The sequence below is a fragment of the Mesoplodon densirostris genome, chromosome 5 (genome assembly GCF_025265405.1).
Source record: "Mesoplodon densirostris isolate mMesDen1 chromosome 5, mMesDen1 primary haplotype, whole genome shotgun sequence".
NCBI lineage: Eukaryota > Metazoa > Chordata > Mammalia > Artiodactyla > Ziphiidae > Mesoplodon > Mesoplodon densirostris.
In genome coordinates, this window is record NC_082665.1 from 69504595 (window position 1) to 69523757 (window position 19163).

Here is a 19163-nt window from a genome sequence, read left to right on the forward strand (position 1 = left end):
GGTGGCAGAGCGTGGATTTGGACTGACCTCTGAGCCTGGCCCTTTCTTCTCCAGCATACTGCCTCTGGAGAACCAGATAGCTTTGTTCCAGTCTCTAGGAAGGGTTTGTGATGTAGCCTGGATGCTGTCATAGTTAGGGTGCCTTGTTCCCCTGGGCCCCACTCTTTCTCATTACGACCCTCCTCCCACCCTGGTTGGTGAACGCCCTGCACCCGCCTCCCCAGCCCCCAGCCCTTCCCAGGTATTTGGTCTTTCTCAGACACTCTGCCTTTCCTCCTCACCACCACCCCTCCCCTCTAACTCCCTCTCCCCGCTCCCCGCCCTGTGGGCACCACGCAGCACAACAGTTAACTTTGCCAAAGGTCACTCTTTGCTGTTGCTGTTTATTCTTGCCAGTTGGCTGAAAGTTTGAAAGACCTTGAGATGCTAACAAACGCCCCGATTCTAGGGAGGAAGTGAGGTTTCTTGATCTGCCCAGAGGGCTGCAGCTGAAGCGACTGTTTGCCACAGGCTATCAGCTGAGCACCTCTGGGCTCTGAGGGGACGGTGGAGGTGGGCAGGGCCGAGGAGTCCTGCTCCGCTCCTCCGGGGGGTCGCGGTGCGCCCCTGAAGCAGGCCGTGCGAGCCGCTGGGGTTAAGGGCTGTGCGGGCCCCGGCGCGTGCTCTGAGCTCTGCCTGTTTTTGGTCTTCCAGTCCGCAGCCGCCACAGCCCCAGGTCCCCGAGACTCCCTGGGCAGATGAGGGCGGCTCCGTTTATCACCTGACCGATGAAGACTTTGACCAGTTTGTGAAGGAACACTCCTCTGTGCTCGTCCTGTTCCACGCCCCATGTGAGTGGAACCTTGCTCCTCTCTGCCACCGCCTCCCTCCCTCGGGCGCTGCAGGGCGGGCGCCGCTCTGAGCCTTTAGTTATTACCTAGGACGGCAGTCATCCCTCAGCTTACAGGTGGGGAAACTGAGGCCCCAAGAGGGCCCGACTCTTGCCCAGTAGTTGCAAGGGCACAGTGAGGCCAGGGCTGGAGCCTCAGACCCCGCAGCATCTAGAAGAGCTTCTTCCTGCTTCAGCTGACATCCGTCACAGCCTGAAGCAGCCTTTGTGGATCAAGGAAGGAAAACATGTGAATGCTGTAAAATGTGTTTGCCGTATTGGCTGAAAAGCCCTGTGGCTCAGGAGTTTTCTAGGCCAGTGTCCTCCCCATTCCCGTGGAGAATGGAAAATTGATTGTAATTCGTTTCTGAGAGGGAGAAGGCTGCTTCTGGAAAGGTGAGCAAGGGAGTGACAGCCCCTGGGCACAGAGTTCCAGGGAGCAGCTCCTGGGAAAGGTGGGCCCATCCTGATGGGTGAAGAAGGTGGGTCCCCAGCACCCTGGGACAGAGTGCATGTGTGTGGGGTGCTCCTCTCATAGCGTCTTGCCAGCTCTTGGGCCCAGTGATGGTGGGTAAGAGGAAAAAAAAGCAAAAAGAACTACTTCATGGATCAGTGTCTTAATTGCCCAGTCCACAGAGGCATCTTTAGTGAGAGAATACTTCATTAATCATCTTTGTCATAGAGATCCTTACGCTATTCATTGTGTATTGCCTTACGGTGGCCAAGTGGCTGCCTGCAGGGTCATCTCCTTTTATCTTACCCACAGTGCTGCAAAGCGAATATGATTAACCCCACTTTACAGACAAGGAGACTATTGCGCGGAGAAATGGCACTGCTCTGTGAGTCCTGTACTGCTGAGCCCTGGACTTCCTGTCTTCCGCTTCCCCTGTAGTATCACATGAGTTTGGTTAATCAGGAATTGTTCATATACAGACAACTACTGGGGATTTCCCCAAGTCCTCCTTTCTTATAAGTGCCAAATTCTTAAGAGAATCCAAAGGAAAATTATTTTTGGCCTTTCTTCTTCTGAATTTCTAGAAAAATGACCACAAAAAACCTTAAAAAAACCCCAAAACACGAAGTTTCAAAGGGCCTCCTAATTAGGGGCAATGACAGAGGGGGCCTTAGGAGCACTCCACGCCCAGCCCTGCAAGGGCTCAGTGCGGGCATCCCTGTGGTTGAAGGTACCTGATGAATGCCCGCCAGGCAGCACTGCAGTGCTCTCCCTGCTGAGGTGTGCTGGCCAGTCTCAGAGTTGCTGATAGAAGCAAGTCTCGCAGGGAGTCATGCTGCGTCCAGAGCTGAACTCACCCTGCCTGCGTCCCTGTCCCAGCAGTAGAAGCAGATACCAGCTCACTGTTTTCAGTTCCCCCCCGGGAACTTCCCCCCGCGTGTCAGTGCTTCCAGTCTGTGTTGAGAGAGCCGTCTGGCTCCTGGAAGAGCGCAGAGTGGTTTGAGCAGTGCTTTGTGGTTTATGCATCACAGCATGAAGAGTACGTATCCCCTTTGATGAATCCTAACAACATGTACCTGGTAGATTGGAATTGTTTAATAATTGTTTATTAAGCCCTTTCTTTATAGAACCCTGACTGCAGACCCGCAAAAATGTTGGTCTGTGTTCTTTCTTGTGCTCTTAGGTTGTTAGCAATCCATTGTAGTACCTGATGCTTGCAGGGTCTGGGCCCCAGAGCCTGGCTATAGAGTTCTTCCCCACCCCCTCCCCTTATAATGCACCCTCCTCGTTCTCTGAACCAGAATGATCGTCACTCCCCCAATCCAAGTCACCTATGGGTATAGAGTAAGGGCTTAATGAATGAGAAAACGAACAAATGAGGTTGTTGAGAGTTAAATTAGAGAATGAGAACTAGAAACCAGATGGCAGCTTTTGTTTTCCCCATTAGTCATTATTAATGGGTACACTACCCTTGTTGAGAGGGTTCCGATTCAAATTTAGGAAATGGAAATATCTGAGGCTTCTATTGGTGGGTGTCTGCCTGTTAGGGACCCTACATTCTCTGATGAGGTGTCTGTCAGCCCCCTGGCTTTGCGTGTGTGTGTGTGTATTTCTGCTGGACTGGCAGAGTGAGAGGGATCAGGGCAAAAGCCCGAGGTGAAGCTCCCTGAAGAACTGCCTGTTTAAATTCCCACCCGATGGGAGTGGCTTTGCATTAAATAATCTCTGTACACAGTCCTCCTCCTTTATCTAGGAGTGTGGGCTTTAGAAGGGATGGACTGTACATGGTTTAGAGAGGAATCTGAGCCCAGGAGGGGTGAACTGACAGCAGGGCCCTCCCTCTTAGCTGCCTAGCTGGGCATCTCGTGCCGGAGTGCTCCCCAGAGCCCACAGTGATCAGAAAACCACTTTGGTGGTGTTTGAGGGACCTAGAGAAAAGGACAAATGTCAGGAGGCCAGAGACTGGCAGTGCTGGCTCGTGTTTCCCAAGCTAATAAAATGTGAATTCCGGGAATTACAGGGTTACAGGTGCCCATCCCAGACCAAACAGGGAGAGGTTAAGAAACAGACCATTTTGGAGACCTAGGAAAACAAGTTGGGATCTATCAACATAGAAGACCATAGATTCTACTAAGGATTGCCAATTATGTCTTATTCCCGTAGATTCTACTAAGGATGTGCTTGGTTTGTTTCTTGGGATAGGATTGCTAAGTTGATGAATTAGTGTGTCTTTCTTTTATCAAAAATGAGTTGTTGTTTTCCTAAGTGCAGTAGGGAGAACCGGGTAGTGTGAGGCCACCATGAAGGGACCATCCCCTTGGTGCTCTGTGACTGTCAGTCTGGCCTGGTTCTGTCTAGAGGGTGGTACTTGTTTTTTTATAAGCAGTTTTGTTGAAACTATAAAAAGCAAGGCAAGCTTTCAAATCTGCAAGGGTTAGAGTTGGGAAAAGGGAGCTAGTTAAAATATCGAACAATTGTATTAAGATTTTAAAAGATCCCCACAGACTGAAATAGTGGAGCTCAAACTAAAAAGCTGAATTTATCTTGATGACTTTTGATAATTGAAAAGGAGTGTGTGTATGTTTTATAAAGGGATAATATAGGAAAATATAGAGAAGAGGATTAACATTATTCCTGATACAGACTCCCAGAAAGAGCCATGGTCTCTCTTTGCAGTGTTATTTCTGTACAGAGGAAGTGCTCAGTGTTCATTTCTTTCCGGGTCCCACTTGCCTGGAACCTTCTTTGGGTGCCTTCGGAGGAGCCGTACTCCTCGGTTCTTGGCGGGAAAGGCACCTGGGTCGCTGGTTGTTGCATATTAGTAAACATCTCCACTGGCTCCCTGCTTCTTTACCCTCTTTTCCAGCTTTCCTGCCACATTAATTCCCATCTCAGCCTTTCCTCCCTTCCCCTCCCAGCTGGAGTCCCTTAGAAACCCCACACAGATTCTTCTGCAGCCCGTACTCCCGGTGCCTGAGTTGTCATTGAACAGATAAGCTCAGCCCCCCAGCACAGTGCGGGGCCCTCCACGTACGTGAGCTCCAGTCCCGGCCCCGCTCACACCAAGGGAGCAGGGAGAGCCAAGATTCGCAGGCAGGTGTGCCCTCCAGAGCCCACTGTCCAGGATCCTGGGCCTCCTGGGAAGGACAGTGTGATGTGAGCAGTGACCTCCTAGAGGGGTGTGGGCACCATGCGGTGCGAGGACAGAGCCCGGGCCCCTCTGCCGTCCATCTGGCCCTTGGCGCGGGGCCCTGAGTGGATGGGGGAGGCCGCGGCACCAGGCCTGGCCCCCTGACCCCACAGAGCACTAAGTGGTGTCCGAAGAGGGCGAGGCAGCAGGACACCAGCAGCCACCGCCCCGCGGTGACTTTTGGTTCTTTCTGCAGCGTTCTGAACGAGAAGAGTCACCGTACATTGTTACTCGTCTTCTCTTGTCACTGTACATTTTGCTGCAGTAATGTCTACCTGCTTCTCCCTCTCCGTGTACCTGCAGCCCTGCGTTAGGCCCGGAAGGACATAGTGCTGTAACGACCCCCGCCCCACCGAGTGAGTGTCAACTCACATGGGGAGGTAGAAGGGACACAGTGGGGCTCCCAGGAAGGGGTACCCTGAGGAGCAGCCTGTCTCTCCCATGCGGGTGCTGACGGGGCAGACAGGGGCCTAAGAAGAGGCTGCTGGGGCCCCAGGGCACCCCTGCTGCCCCTTCCCCAGCGCTACGGCGACCCGTCCACAGCTCTGCCCCTTTCCTTGGCAACGGGCCGCCTAGGATGAGATGTTTCCTTTGCCATAACTCCCAGCAGCAGGTGTGTGCTGGAGGCCACAGGGCCTGGCCTGCCTTCCAGGGCTGGGCTGCCTCTCTGGATTCAGCAGCAGGTCCTTGTCAGACTCCAGAATTTCTGCTTCTTACTTCATTTATGTCTTATTCCCAAGTAATATGTGATCTCTGTAGAAAATGTAGACAGTACAGAGAAATATAAATGATTAAGGAAAAAAACTACCTATAATCCCATAGGTAGGAACCACTTTCCATTTTTTGTCATCATTCTTCCTAGTTGCATTTTCTTTTATTATTCCCTCGTTTTTAACTTTTATTTTTTTAAATTACCATAAAGTTAAATTGATTTGTTTTCCTAACATGTAGATTTGTGTAACCATCTTGCTATAAAACTCCTTTGTACTACCACTTTTATTTTTTAATTACGCAAATAATTTAAGAACAATATTAACAACATTCCTGTTACTGGCAGTGCAAGGTTCAAGGGATGCATAAGAATATGGTGTAAACAGTGAAAGTCCCCTCCGCACCTGGTCTCCCTTCCCAGGTTTGACCGGTGCTGACAGTTGGTTATCCTTCTCCTCATGTGCTTCTACCTAAACAACAGGGATCATTTCTTATCCATTTTTCTGTGATTTGCATTTTTTTTCCACTTACCAGTAAGTCTTAAAGATAATTTTGTGTAAATATAGATGTTAGCATATAAATCTACCTCAATCTTTTAAACTAACAAATAGTATTTTATAATTTACATATGCCATAGATTTTAAACCATCCCCATCATAGACATCTATTTCCAGTCTTTGTTCAAACAATGCAGTGAACATTTGTAAACATATGTATTTGGGAGCGTGTCTAAACGTTTAGGCATGTTAGCCTCCCAGAAGGGAAGGTGCTGGGCCCTGGGGCAAGTGTGCTTGAGCCTTGATAGATACCTGCCGACTTCCCTCCAGAAAGGGCTCACCACACCTGGCAGTGCATGGCGGAGCCTGCATCCCCGCCAGTCGTGGATGCTATCAGCTGTCTACATTCCTGCTAAAAAGGGCAAAGGGGCAACTTGTGCACAGCTCCCTGGCTTCCAGGGGAGGTGAGCATCTCTTCGTGTGGTAATCAACCTTCCATGTTTCTTCTGTGAACCACCTGTTCATTCCCTTTGCCCATTTTTCTACTGGGTTGTCTTTTTCTTCTTGACCTAGAGCTCCATACTTATGGATATTAATCTTTTTCTATTTTCTGTGTTCCAGATGTTCTCTGTTAGTCTGTTGCTTACTTTAACTTTCTTTATGCTTCCTTTCAGTGTACAAAAGCATTACATTTTCGGGACTTCCCTGGCGGTCCAGTGGTTGAGACCTCACCTTCCAACGCAGGGGTGTGTGGGTTCGAGCCCTGGTCAGGGAGCTAAGATTCCATGTGCCTCATGGCCAAAACACCAAAAACATAAAACCGAAACAATATTGTAACAAATTCAATAAAGACTTTAAAAATGGTCCACATCAAAAAAAAAAAACCTTAAAAAAAAAGCACTACATTTTGGTAGTCAAATAAAAGCTAGAATGTTTAATGAGCACTTACTGTGGATCAGGCATTGTTTGAAGCACTTTCCATATATTAACTCGTTTAATCTTCAGAACAAATCCTGTGAAGTGGATATCGTGATTATCCCCATTTTACAGGTTAGGAAAGGGAGGCACCAAGAGGTTGAGAAGGTTGCAAAAGGTCACATAGCCAAAAAGATAGAGCCAGGATTAAAACCCAAGTTCTAGAGGCCACAGCCTCATCACCAAGCCCTCTGCGAGGCTGCCTTTTCCCATCCTGACATCCGGGATTTAAAAATAGTGCCCTGCATTTTGTGATAATATTTTTGTTTTTCTCATTTTGTTTAATTCATCTGGATTTTTCTTTTCTTTTTTTTTTTTTTTTTTTTTTTGCGGTACGCGGGCCTCTCACTGTTGTGGCCTCTCCCGTTGCGGAGCACAGGCTCCGGATGCGCAGGCTCAGCGGCCATGGCTCATGGGCCCAGCCGCTCTGCGGCATGTGGGATCTTCCCGGACTGGGGCATGAACCCGCGTCCCCTGCATCAGCAGGTGGACTCTCAACCACTGTGCCACCAGGGAAGCACCAATTCATCTGGATTTTTCATTTGTTTGTTGTGCCACGTGGGAGGAAGGGATTTCATTTCATTCGTTAAGTTCTTTTTTCCTTGCTTTTTCCTTTACATTTTTCTTAACATTATCTTGTAAGTATTTTCTTATGTTATTAAAAATGCTTATTTGTACATACTTTTTGTGGTCACATAATATTCCATTATATAATGGCACCATAAATTACCTAACCAGCACCATAACGTTGAAGGTTTGAGTTGTTTACTGTATTTCCCTACTGTAAATCAGGCTGAAGAGAGCACTTTCATGCATAAATATTTGTCCACATGTCAGATTACTTCCTTAGGGTAGAAGCCTGGAAGAAAAAATTTTAAAGCTTGTTATCTACATTTTACACTAATGTAAAGGAAGAAAAAAAATCCCAACTTTCTCTTTGTGCTAGAAGAGGGCTGCGTGGTAGATGAGGCATTCATCAGTGTGTGTCTGCCCCAGAGTGTCTGAGTGTCTACAAGTCAGCTTTGGTGCGTATACAGTGGGAAACCTCGAAAGAGCCCAGAGGTTTCTGGGGGGCCATCACAATGTTACAGCATCATTGTTTCTGCTAGCATCTGTAGGAGCCCCACCTCCCTGGCACGCACAAGCCAAGGTCCAGGCAAGGCAGTAGGAATGTGGGTAGGAAAATCCAGGCTCCTCTTGAGAACCAGGTACTAGGGAGCTTTCCAAAGTAATCTGGTCTCTGGGCTTCCCTGGTGGCGCAGTGGTTGAGAGTCTGCCTGCCGATGCAGGGGACACGGGTTCGTGCCCCGGTAGGGGAAGATCCCACATGCCGTGGAGCGGCTGGGCCCGTGAGCCATGACCGCTGAGCCTGCGCGTCCGGAGCCTGTGCTCCGCAACGGGAGAGACCACAACAGTGAGAGGCCCGCGTACCACACACACACACACAAAAAAGTAATCTGGTCTCCTGGAAAATTCTGGTTCCAGGAGCCAGGAGAGTCTCCATAGCTGACCTGCAATAAAATCATAGGTGTAACTGAAGTTAACGGAATCCAGAGGGATCTGGAGGTTTGGGATTGACGGGAAGCCAACATTCCCACAGCCAGAAAAGAGTGTGGTCAAGGAACTGACGGGCAGCCTCTTTGCCAGGTCATGAAAGTCAGTGTAAGTGTACTTACACAGCTGATAAAAACCCAACAAGGAAGTTTGGCAGTAAAACTTAATGGCCCATCAAATCGCAATCAGGACGGTAAAACGCAGTGGGCTGGAGTCCTGCTCCTGCTTCTGACCATCCTCCTCTGGCTCTCCTGAAGCCCACACTGCCAGGACAGCCTGAAGGCCAGGCCCGGAGGCTGGGGTCAAGGCAGTCACTGCTCATGACCCACAGTTGCCCAGGCCAGGCAGGTGCCAGCGAGGGGGACGTTTGCTCCGCCAGACCTCTCTCCTCCTTGGGGCCTGGCTGGTCTCCTCGTCACAAACTCTGTTTACAGAGGTTTATTGCTTAGCCTTAGTATCTTGTCTGGGGAGCAGAGGGAGTTGATGATGGTAGTGAAAACCGTAAGGCTATCAAGAGAACTCTTGGGAATGTGTGGTAACTTCAGGACAACATCCAGAGATGTTGGAGATTTCCAAAGATGTTTTCCAGACCTAGTAAGGATCAGGGGAAGTGTATAAATAGTGGTGTGGAGAGGAGGGTATGCACATAGTAACTGGCTTGGCTGCTAGTTTCACTAAGTAGAGGCGTTTAGTTAAACTAGCAACTTTTGTTGCTAGTGTGTGACTTTTGCCCCAAAAGGATTTAGTTCAGTTAAACCTTGTGTGCACAGGTATAACCTGAACAACACAGCCATGAGGTTCATTCATTCGCAAAGTGTGTGGGATGCCATCCACAGTTATAACCTGAACAACACAGCCATGAGGTTCATTCATTCACAAAGTGTGTGGGATGCCATCCTCAGTGGTGAGTGAGACGGACATCCAAGCCTTTAGAGAGCTTACATCCACTTGGGGGATTGGAAGTTTCAAGTAAGCAGATTACTCCAGCTGTTTTGAGTACAGTCAAGAAAATAAGCAGGCTATTGGAAGTGAGTGTGATGGGTTGAGGCTTCTTGGGGTTAGGTGGTCAGGTGGTCAGGGAATTTCTCTGAAGAAGTGAAATTTGAACTAAAGCCTGCGTGATGTGAAGTGATCAGCCACACAGAGACCTGAGGGAAGATCGTGTTCCAGGCGAACAGCCCGATAAGAGCCATGGGGGTAGAAATGAGCTTGGTGAGATAGGAAAGCAGAAAGAGGCCACAGGCTGCAGAGTAGAGGACAGGAGGAAGATGGCCTGAGTTGAGGTTGGAGGGTAGGAAAGTCCGATGGTGTGGGACTTGAGGCTGTGAGAATGAGTTTGGATTTCGATCCACTTGTGATGGGAGCCATTGGAAAGTTTTTTTTTTTTTAATTTTATTTATTTATTTATTTTTGGCTGTGTTGGGTCTTTGTTGCTGCACGCCGGCTTTCTCTAGCTGCGGTGAGCGGGAGCTACTCTTCATTGCTATGGCTTCTCTCATTGTGGAGCACGGGCTCTAGGCGTGCGGGCTTCAGTAGTTGCGGCATGCGGGCTCAATAGTTGTGGCTCACGGGCTCTAGAGCACAGGCTCAGTAGTTGTGGCACACGAGCTTAGTTGCTCTGCGGCATGTGGGATCTTCCCGGGCCAGGGATCGAACCCGTGTCCCCTGCATTGGCAGGCAGATTCTCAACCACTGCGCCACCGGGGAAGCCCCATTGGAAAGTTTTGACCAAGGGAATTTGATATGATTTATGATTTGAAAAGATGCCCTGGCCACCCCTAAATACCAAGAGACAGCAATATAGTCACAGGGCCCTACAAAATGAAATGCCATAGGAGGATATGAATAAGATGTGTTTTGTGAGTAGAAGAGAAATAGGTGGTTCGGTGGGGCTGGAGTGAACTGGAGACTCAAAGTAGGGGGCAGAGCCCAGGTGGACACTCTGCATGGAGAGGTCTCATCCATCAGGGCAGGGGCTGTGATGAAGTGAGCTGGGTGCTGGGGGACAGAACTTCAGGGAAAAGGTCAGCTCATGTGGTCACAGCTCCAGCCAGAAGATCCACCTTCTAATCCCATCTTGTTTAATGGTGGCCCTGGGATCCCCAGTTTATCACTATCTCCCAGAGCCATCATTTCTGATGATCCCTGCCCTGTGTCTCGTGGGGCTGCTGAGATAGTGTGTGGAAGGCCAGTGCAGAGAGCGAGCGCTTTTATTACTTGGCAGCGTCCTGGGAGATGGGGCCAGAGGTTCAGGAGAGAGCTGTGAGTACAAGCCAAAGAATCTGGCGCCTCCTGGCATGTCCTCCAGCCACCCCTCCTGTGTCCAGTGCAGAGATCATGGGTCAGTCACAGCTCTTCTTCCCAGTGAGCCAATTCTCTGTCTTAAGAGTCCCTCTCCGGCCCGCCACTGGTAGAAGCTGGCAGGCGATGTGGAGTCTATTTGCTTCCCCAGTGGCCAGTGGCATCAAAGGGCTGAGCCTGGCAAAGGTATGAAGGTGAACTCTCTCATCTTCAGGGGTCCTGCCTCATTGACTGGGACATTTTGGAAAGAAACAGTGGTTTTCTATGAGTGGGTTTGTCTTTTTTTGTCTTCTTTCCCCCCACTCCCACCCAGTCCCACCACCCACCTTGACCGTGGGGCCTGCTAGCACTGGCCTGACAGCACCAATCATAACGTGGTAGAGGAGAGGGTGGTCAGGGGAGCATCCCCTTCCTGCCCCTCCCGCCTGCCATGGACACCACTTGGAGCCTGAAGCCCGGGTCTCCTGAGGCCTGCCCCGGTGTCCTCCCTTGTGCTCTGCTGGGCTGAGTGGCTCTCACTCAGGCCGCTCACTTCCTACTCTCCAGGGGAGACCGAACTCTTGGGTGACAGACCCTCCATCAGCAGGAGAGCCTCTGAGCTTCCTTTTCTCCGTGTCTCTTCATGCAGGGTGAGCTCCCTCTGCCCCTGTCAGGGGAGGTCACCTCGGGGCAGGGTGCAGCGAGCGGTCAGCCTGGAGGCAGGCCTGGGGGTTCCTTTGAGAGTTGTAGAGCCTCCTGACTGTAAGCCCCAAAGAGTGATTTATTCTTTTTATTTTAGTGAGAATCAAAAAAAAAACCAAAGTTTAAGTCTTAATATATGTCATGTTAAGTCAGTAGAATCCTCCTTAGGATATCGGATTTACTCCAGACATGCGGATCTTTGTGGTAGGATACCTGAGCCTGGACACCTGTGGGGACAACTCGTTGTTCTTCTACGGCCCCCACGCCGGGAAAATGACTGTCTTGTAGTCAGCCCTTCGTTGCCTTGGCCTCTTAACCTGGGGTCTATGAGCCGGTCAGGGCATTCGGAGCCCTCTGAAGTTATTCATAAGTATGGAACATATATGCATCAGTACGGAAGAAGTTGGGGAGAAGCTTAAATTCTCAACAATGTCAGTGACCCAGAAAAGCCCAGAGTCTGCCCTGAGCTGAGGAGGATGCTCTCCCTTTTGCTGTTGTGGGCGGCTGCTGCCTGCAGGGAGAGAGGCCCGCTGGGAGTCCCGAGCTGGACCATGGTCTGTGTGCTTTCCATCTGGGGCACGGCTCAGTGAAATAAAAATAGCACTGTGTGCTCTACATGCTTCAGGTACATCCTGTTAAATGGGCTTTTGTGGTCACTCTCGAGACTCTGCATAGAATCTGTGTATAAGGTTGGTTCTGTGGGGAAATCACATTTTCAGTTCCAAACAAACAATTTACCAAAACAAAACAAAAAATGCTTTTGTAACTCAGTTGTTTAGAAAGTGCAAATGGGTTGTGATAACACTAAGTGTTCATTTCTGGAAAATAATGTTCTTACATTTTAATATCATGATGACTTTGATACCTGTATGGTTCATGGGGGTCCCAAGTGGGCTCTAGTCAGACCATGAGCCCACAGGTGTCCCTCCCCCTTGCTTGGGCCCATTTGAGAAGAACCAACATGTTGGTACGGCTGAGAATTGTAGCCACTCCCTGGGCTGGATTCCATCAGTGAGTTTCCTCCACCGAGTCATCTCATGGCTCCCCCAGAGCACTCTGTCCAGAGGAGGGCTTGATAACACTGGCCTGGGTTTTCTGTTATCAGCGTGTGTGTGTGTGTGTTGAGCGGGGCAGTTAGGGTAGCCACTGTAGGGCCCCCTGTCCCTGGGAGGAACAAGTTGAGAATGGACTAAGGAAGTTGGAACAGGCAGGAATGGAACGGACCTGTTTGTGTCTCAGTACCACGTGGAGCTGAGCTCTGCAGGAATGACCTTGGAGGAGAGAGGAACTTTTGTCCCAGCCAAGTGCTCAGATGGAGGCAGGAAAGCTGTTCACATGGCTCAGTGGCTCCTGGAGGGTGTGGGAGGTGTTCTCTGATAATACTGGTATGTGTCTGTCTGCCTTCCTTTGTTTCTTTCTCTTTTTGGTCCAGATTCTTTTTTTTTAAAGTAAAGTAGAGTTGATTTACAATATTATATTAGTTTCAGGTATACAACATAGTGATTCAATATTTTTATAGATTGTACTCCATTTAAAGCTATTACAAAACAATGGCTATATTTCCCTGTGCTGTATCCTTTTTGTTTATTTATTATATACATAGTAGTTTGTATCTCTTCATCCCATACCCCTGTCTGGCTCCTTCCCCCTTCACTCTCCCCACTGGTAACCACCAGTTTGTGCTCTATATCTGTAAGTCTGTTACTGTTTTCTTATATACATTTGCTTGTTTTACTCTTTTAGATTCCATATGTAAGTGATAATGTAGAGTATTTGTCAGTCTCTGTCTGACTTATTTCACTAAGCTTAATACCCTCTAGGTCCATCCACATTGTTACAAATGGCAGAATTTTATTATTTTTTATGGCGGGGTAATATACCATTGTATATGTGTATCTGTCTTCTTTATCCATTCATCTGTTCATGGACACTTAGGTTGCTTCTGTATCTTGGCAATTGTAAATAATGCTTCTATGAACATTGGGGTGCATGTATCCTTTCAAATTAGTGTTTTTGTTTCTTTCAAATATATACCCAGGAGTGGAATTTCTGGGTCATATGGTAATTCTATTTTTAGTTTTTTGAGGAACCTCCATACTGTTTTCCATAGTGGCTGCACCAATTTACATTCCCACCAACAGTGTACCAGGTTTTCCTTTTCACCACATCCTTGTCAACATTTGTTATTTGCAGACTTTGATGACAGCCATTCTGAAAGGTGTGAGGTGATAACTCATTGTGGTTTTGATTTGCATTTCTCTGATGATTAGCGATGTCTTTGGGAAAATGTCTCTTCAGGTCTTTTGCCCATTTTTTAATCAGGTTGTTTTTTTGTTAGGGTTTTTTTATGGGTTTTTTGTTTTTGTTTTTTGGGGGGGGTTGATATTGAGTTTTATGAACTGTTTATATATTTTTTATATTAACCCCTTACCAGTCATATCATTTGCAAATATTTTCTCCCATTCAGTAGGATGTCTTTTCATTTTGTCAGTGGTTTCCTTTACTGTACAAAAGCTTTTAAGCTTACTTAGGTCCCATTTGATTATTTTTGCTTTTGTTTCTTTTGCCTTAGGAGACAGATCCAAACAAATTTTGCTACAGTTTGTCAGTGTTCTGCTTGTGTTCACTTCTAGGAGTTTTACAGTTTCAGGTTTTACATTTAGGTCTTGAATCTGTTATGAGTTTATTTTCATATATGGTGTCAGAAAATGTAAGTTAATTTCATTCTTTTACATTTAGCTGTTCAGTTTTCCCTGCACCACTGCTTGAAGAGACTATCTTTTCTTCTTTGTATATTTTGCCTCCTTTGTCATAGACTAATTGACCATAAGTGTGTGGGTTTATTTCTGGGATCTCTATCCTGTTCCATTGATCCATTGTGTCTGTTTTTGTGCCAGTACCATACTGTTTTGATTACTGTAGCTTTGTAGTATAGTCTGAAGTCAGAGAGAGTGATACCTCCAGCTGCTTTGTTCTTTTTTCTCAAGATTACTTTGGTAATTCAGGGTCGTTTGTGGTTCCATATAAATTTTATGATTTATTCTAGCTCTGTGAAAAATGTCATGGGTATTTTGATAGGGATTGTATTAAATCTGTATAGATTGCTTTGGGTAGTATGGACTTTTTAAAATTTTTTATTTATTTATTTATCTTTGGCTGTGTTGGGTCTTCGTTGTTACATGCAGGCTTTCTCTAGTTGCGGCGAGTGGGGGCTACTCTTCATTGCGGTGAGGAGGGCTTCTCATTGCGGTGGCTTCTCTTGTTCTGAAGCACGGGCTCTAGGTGCACAGGCTTCAGTAGTTGTGGCACGCAGGCTCAGTAGTTGTGGCTCGCAGGCTCTAGAGTGTAGGCTCAGTAGTTGTGGCGCATGGGCTTAGTTGCTCCACGGCATGTGGGATCTTCCCGGACCAGGGCTCGAACCCTTGTCCCCTGCATTGGCAGGCAGATTCTTAACCTCTGCACCACCAGGGAAGTCCCAGTATGGACATTTTAACAATATTAATTCTTCTAATCCATGAGCACAGGTTATCTTTCCATTTCTCTGTATCATCTTCAGTTTCCTTTATCATTGTTTTATAGTTTTCAGAATATAGGTCTTTAACCTCCTTTGTTAAGTTTATTCCTAGGTATTTTTTCCTTTTTGATGCAGTTTTTAAACAGGATTGTTTTCTTGCTTTCTTTTTCTAAGAGTTCATTATTAGTGTAAAGAAAACAACAGGGCCTCCCTGGTGGAGCAGTGGTTGAGAGTCCGCCTGCCGATGCAGGGGATACGGGTTCGTGCCCCGGTCTGGGAGGATCCCATATGCCGCGGAGCGGCTGGGCCCGTGAGCCATGGCCGCTGGGCCTGCGCATCCAGAGCCTGTGCTCCGCAACGGGAGAGGCCACAGCAGTGAGAGGCCCGCATACCGCAAAAAAAAAAAAAAGAAAAGAAAGAAAACAACAGATTTCTGTATATTAAGCTTCTATCCTGCAACTTTACTGAATTCATTTATTCTAATAGTTTTTTGATGGAGGTGTTAGTGTTTTCTATATATAGTATCATGTCATCTGAAAATAGTGACAGTTTTATTTCCTTTCCAATTTAGATGTGATGCCTTTTATTTCTTATTCTTGTCTGATTGCTGTGGATAGGACTTTCAATACTATGTTGAATGAAAAGGGCAAGAGTGGGCATCCTTGTCTTGTTCCTGATTTTAGAAGAAAGGCTTTCAGGGCTTCCCTGGTGGTGCAGTGGTTAAGAATCCGCCTGCCAATGCAGGGGACACGGGTTCAAGCCCTGGCCCAGGAAGATCCCACATACCGTGGAGCAGCTAAGCCCGTGCGCCACAACTACTGAGCCTGAGCTCTAGAGCCCTCAATCCACAACTACTGAGCCCGCGTGCCACAACTACTGAAGCGCCTAGAGCCCATGTTCCACAACAAGAGAATCCACCACAATGAGAAGCCCGTGCACCGCAACGAAGAGTAGCCCCTGCTCACCACCACTAGAGAAAGCCCGCGCACAGCAACGAAGACCCAACACAGCCAAAAAATAAATAAAAAAATAAATAAATTTATAAAAGAAAGGCTTTCAGCATTTCACCATTGAGTATGATGTTAGCTGTGAGTTTGTCATGAATGGCCTTTATTATGTTGAGCTGTGTTCCCTCTATACCAACTTTGATGAGAGTTTTTGTCATGAATATATGTTGAATTTTGTCAAATGCTTTTTCTACATCTATTGAGATGATCATGTGATTTTTATCCTTCCTTCTGTTAATGTGTTATATCATGTTGATTGATTGGTGGATACTGAACCATCCTTGCATCCCTGGAATAAATTCCACTTGATCATGGTGTATAATTCTATTACAAATTCAACTTCACTACTAGTGATCAGTCTGTTCAGATTGCCTGTGTCTTCCTGATTCAGTCTTGGAAGGTTGTATGTTTCTAGAAATTTGTCCATTTCTTGTAGGTTGTCCAATTTGTTGGTATATGACTATAGTATTCTCTTATGATTTTTTGTATCTCTGATATCGGTTGTTATTTCTCCTCTTTCATTTATTTGGGTCCTCTTTTTTCCTGATGAGCCTGGCTAAAGGTTTATCAATTCTGTTTATCTTTGCAAAAAACCAGCTCTTGGTTTCATTGATCTTTTGTATTGTTTTCTTGGTCTCTGTTTTATTTATTTCCTCTCTGATCTTTATTGTTTCCTTCATTCTGCTGATCTTGGGGTTTGCTTGTTCTTCTTTTTCTCACTCCTTTAGATGGTAGATTAGGTTGTTCATTTGAGATTTTTCTTATTTCTTGAAGAAGACCTGTATCACTATAAACCTACCTCTTAGCTGCATCCCATAGATTTTGGAAAGTTGTGTTTCCATTGTCATTTGTCTCGAGGTATTTTCTGACATCCTCTTTGATTTCTTCATTGACCTGTTGGTTTTTTAGTAGCATGTTGCTTGGTCTCCACGTGTCTTCCTTTCTTGTCTTTCTTTTCCCCAATAATCAGTAGTAGAATTGTGATGCTCTAAGCTCCCAAGCAGTAGCACACCCCATGAGAAGGCCAAGTCACATGTCTGCCATCCATTTAACCTTGTCTGTGCCCCCCTACCCCACACTCCCAGCCAGGTTTCCCTTTAGAGTCATCTCCAGCCTGAGCCAGTCTGGTCCTACTCGCCTCACAGCCCCTTCAGCGTAGATGCCAGAGAGTACGCTTTCTACTAAAATGAAAGCAATTTACAAATGTCCTGTCATCACTGACACAAAGTGCTTGCTTCCTTTTTAATGTATCAAATGTCATTATTCATAACATACTACTGCATTCAAGTGTTGTAAGGAGAGGAGGGCAAAGCAGTCTTTATCCCAAGAAAATACCATTTATTTGGGAAAGACAAGTCAGATCACTGTGCCTGTCATGTCATACCTCTTCCCTTATTGGGACAATTGGAACTTGATGTTTTCCCATACTCTTGCTTACGCGAATTCTTATTCCCAGTTCAAGACCCTGAATCCCTTCTGCCCTGGAGAAGATGATGGTGACAATAGCATGGTGCCGGGAAGCACACGCTGCCGGTGGCTGTGGCCTCCAACCAGATTGCTTGCGTTTTCAGCCCAGCTCTGTGACCTGCGGCTGTGTATGTAGCCTTGGGCAGTCATCTACCCTCTCAGTGCCTCAGTTTTCTCATCTGTAAAATGGAGATAATGTAGTTCATACCTTGTAGGGCTGTCGTGAGGGTATAAAGCACTTAGAGCCATGCCTGGCACACAGGACCTATATGCATATCACCAGTGTTGTTGATGTAATTATTTCATTTTTGCCTCTTGTGCCCCTCCCACACCCCCACCTCCAGTGGATCAGGCAAAAGATTTCTTTTCTCTGAGCTGGTGCTGTTCTTCTTTTCTCCTGGGTACCCCTGGTATCTGGGACTAGGACCCAGCTCTCTTACAGAGGCAGGGGACATCCCTGGAGCCTCTATGCCATGGACATGGTTTCTCTTGATTTCTTCCTGCAGGGTGTGGACACTGTAAGAAAATGAAACCAGAGTTTGAGAATGCAGCAGAAGTCCTCCATGGAGAAGCAGACGTAAGCTTCCTTTCCTTAACTCCTGCACCACTCTCCTAAAGAGTCAGTGATAAGAATCATTACAGTGACTTTCCCCTGCAAGCTCTGTAGCGGCTCTCCTGGTCCTGGAGGCCTGCGGGACTTCTGTGTCCCTGAGTAGATGTGTCTTAGTCAGATAGGTGAGGTGTCTACCAGGGATGGAGGGGTGCAGAGAGATTAGGGTCACATTCCCATACCCTTGCAGGTGACCTCTGCCAGGTCATGGCTCTGGGGTGAAGCCCCAAGTTTCTCCCTCTTTTCTGTGGGAGCCTGCCAATTGGGAACAGCCACAGTCTACACAGCCTGGCTGGTGGGGGAGATTAAAAGGCTTCATCTCAGCCCACAAATGAGAATGATGGACATGCCCATGTCCAGTTGTTCCCGTGATGTATGAAGTTCCCGCCCTGTGAGGTTTTGGCAGGCCCTCGGTGGGTTGGCGGCTGGCGTCCGGGCTCCTCTTCTGCCAGCACCACATCTGAGGCTGTCATGCATGGTTGGCCTCTCCCCCGTCCCAGAGCTCTGGTGTCCTTGCAGCTGTTGATGCCACAGTCAACAAGGCCCTGGCAGAAAGATTCCACATCTCCGAGTTTCCTACACTCAAGTATTTTAAGAATGGAGAGAAGTATGCAGTGCCCGCGCTCAGAACAAAGAAGAGCTTTATTGAGTGGATGCAAAAGTAAGTCTGCTGGTCTTGATAGCACATCTTGGTCCCTGGCTGTCGGCCACTGGGGAAGGCCTTGAGGAGATGAAGTAAACCTTAGGAGCCGCTGACCTTGGCTCAGGGCCTAAGAGCCAGGACAGCTATGACTTCCCAATCCTGACGCCACCTCTGGTGTGCTGATCACGTGTACTCGTCCAGCAGGTCATGGGTAGCCTTTCTGGGTGCGGTTTCATCAGCTCCAGTAAACCATGTATTTCTATTTTTAGGACTCCTTCCCCAGTGTCCTGGCCCCAGATTTCATCATCTACATTTTATTCCTTTCCCTTTGAGTGAACGAAGGAAACACACAGCTCTTCACATCCAGAGCTGGACTCACAGTTGCCCAAGTCTGGGCCTTCAGTAGTGTCCACAGTGCAGCCTGTGGTGGTTTGGGGTTGAAAATAAAGGTTTGAAGAGCTCCCTCAGCCTAGGTATTAGTTTGCTAGGGCTGCCACAAATGGGAACACAGAGCTGGTGGCTTAACAGCAGAAGTTTATTTTTTTTCACAATTCTGGAGACCAGAAGTCCAAGATAATATGTCAGGAGGGTTGCTTTCTCTGAGGCCTCTCCATGTCCATCTTCTCCCTGTGTTTTCACACCGTCTTCCCTGAGTGTCTGTGTCCTAATCTCCTCTTCTAAAAAGGACACC

General features: G+C 47.4%; 1 protein-coding gene across 1 annotated transcript in view; it reads left to right on the forward strand.

Annotated features, from left to right (window-relative positions):
- Positions 1-19163, forward strand: part of PDIA5 (protein disulfide isomerase family A member 5) — a 94391-nt gene that overhangs the window by 60488 nt on the left and 14740 nt on the right. The window contains exons 11-13 of the mRNA XM_060099951.1: positions 694-830; positions 17726-17796; positions 18330-18490. Of these exons, the coding sequence (XP_059955934.1) occupies positions 694-830; positions 17726-17796; positions 18330-18490 (369 nt within the window). The remainder of the gene's footprint in view (positions 1-693; positions 831-17725; positions 17797-18329; positions 18491-19163) is intronic.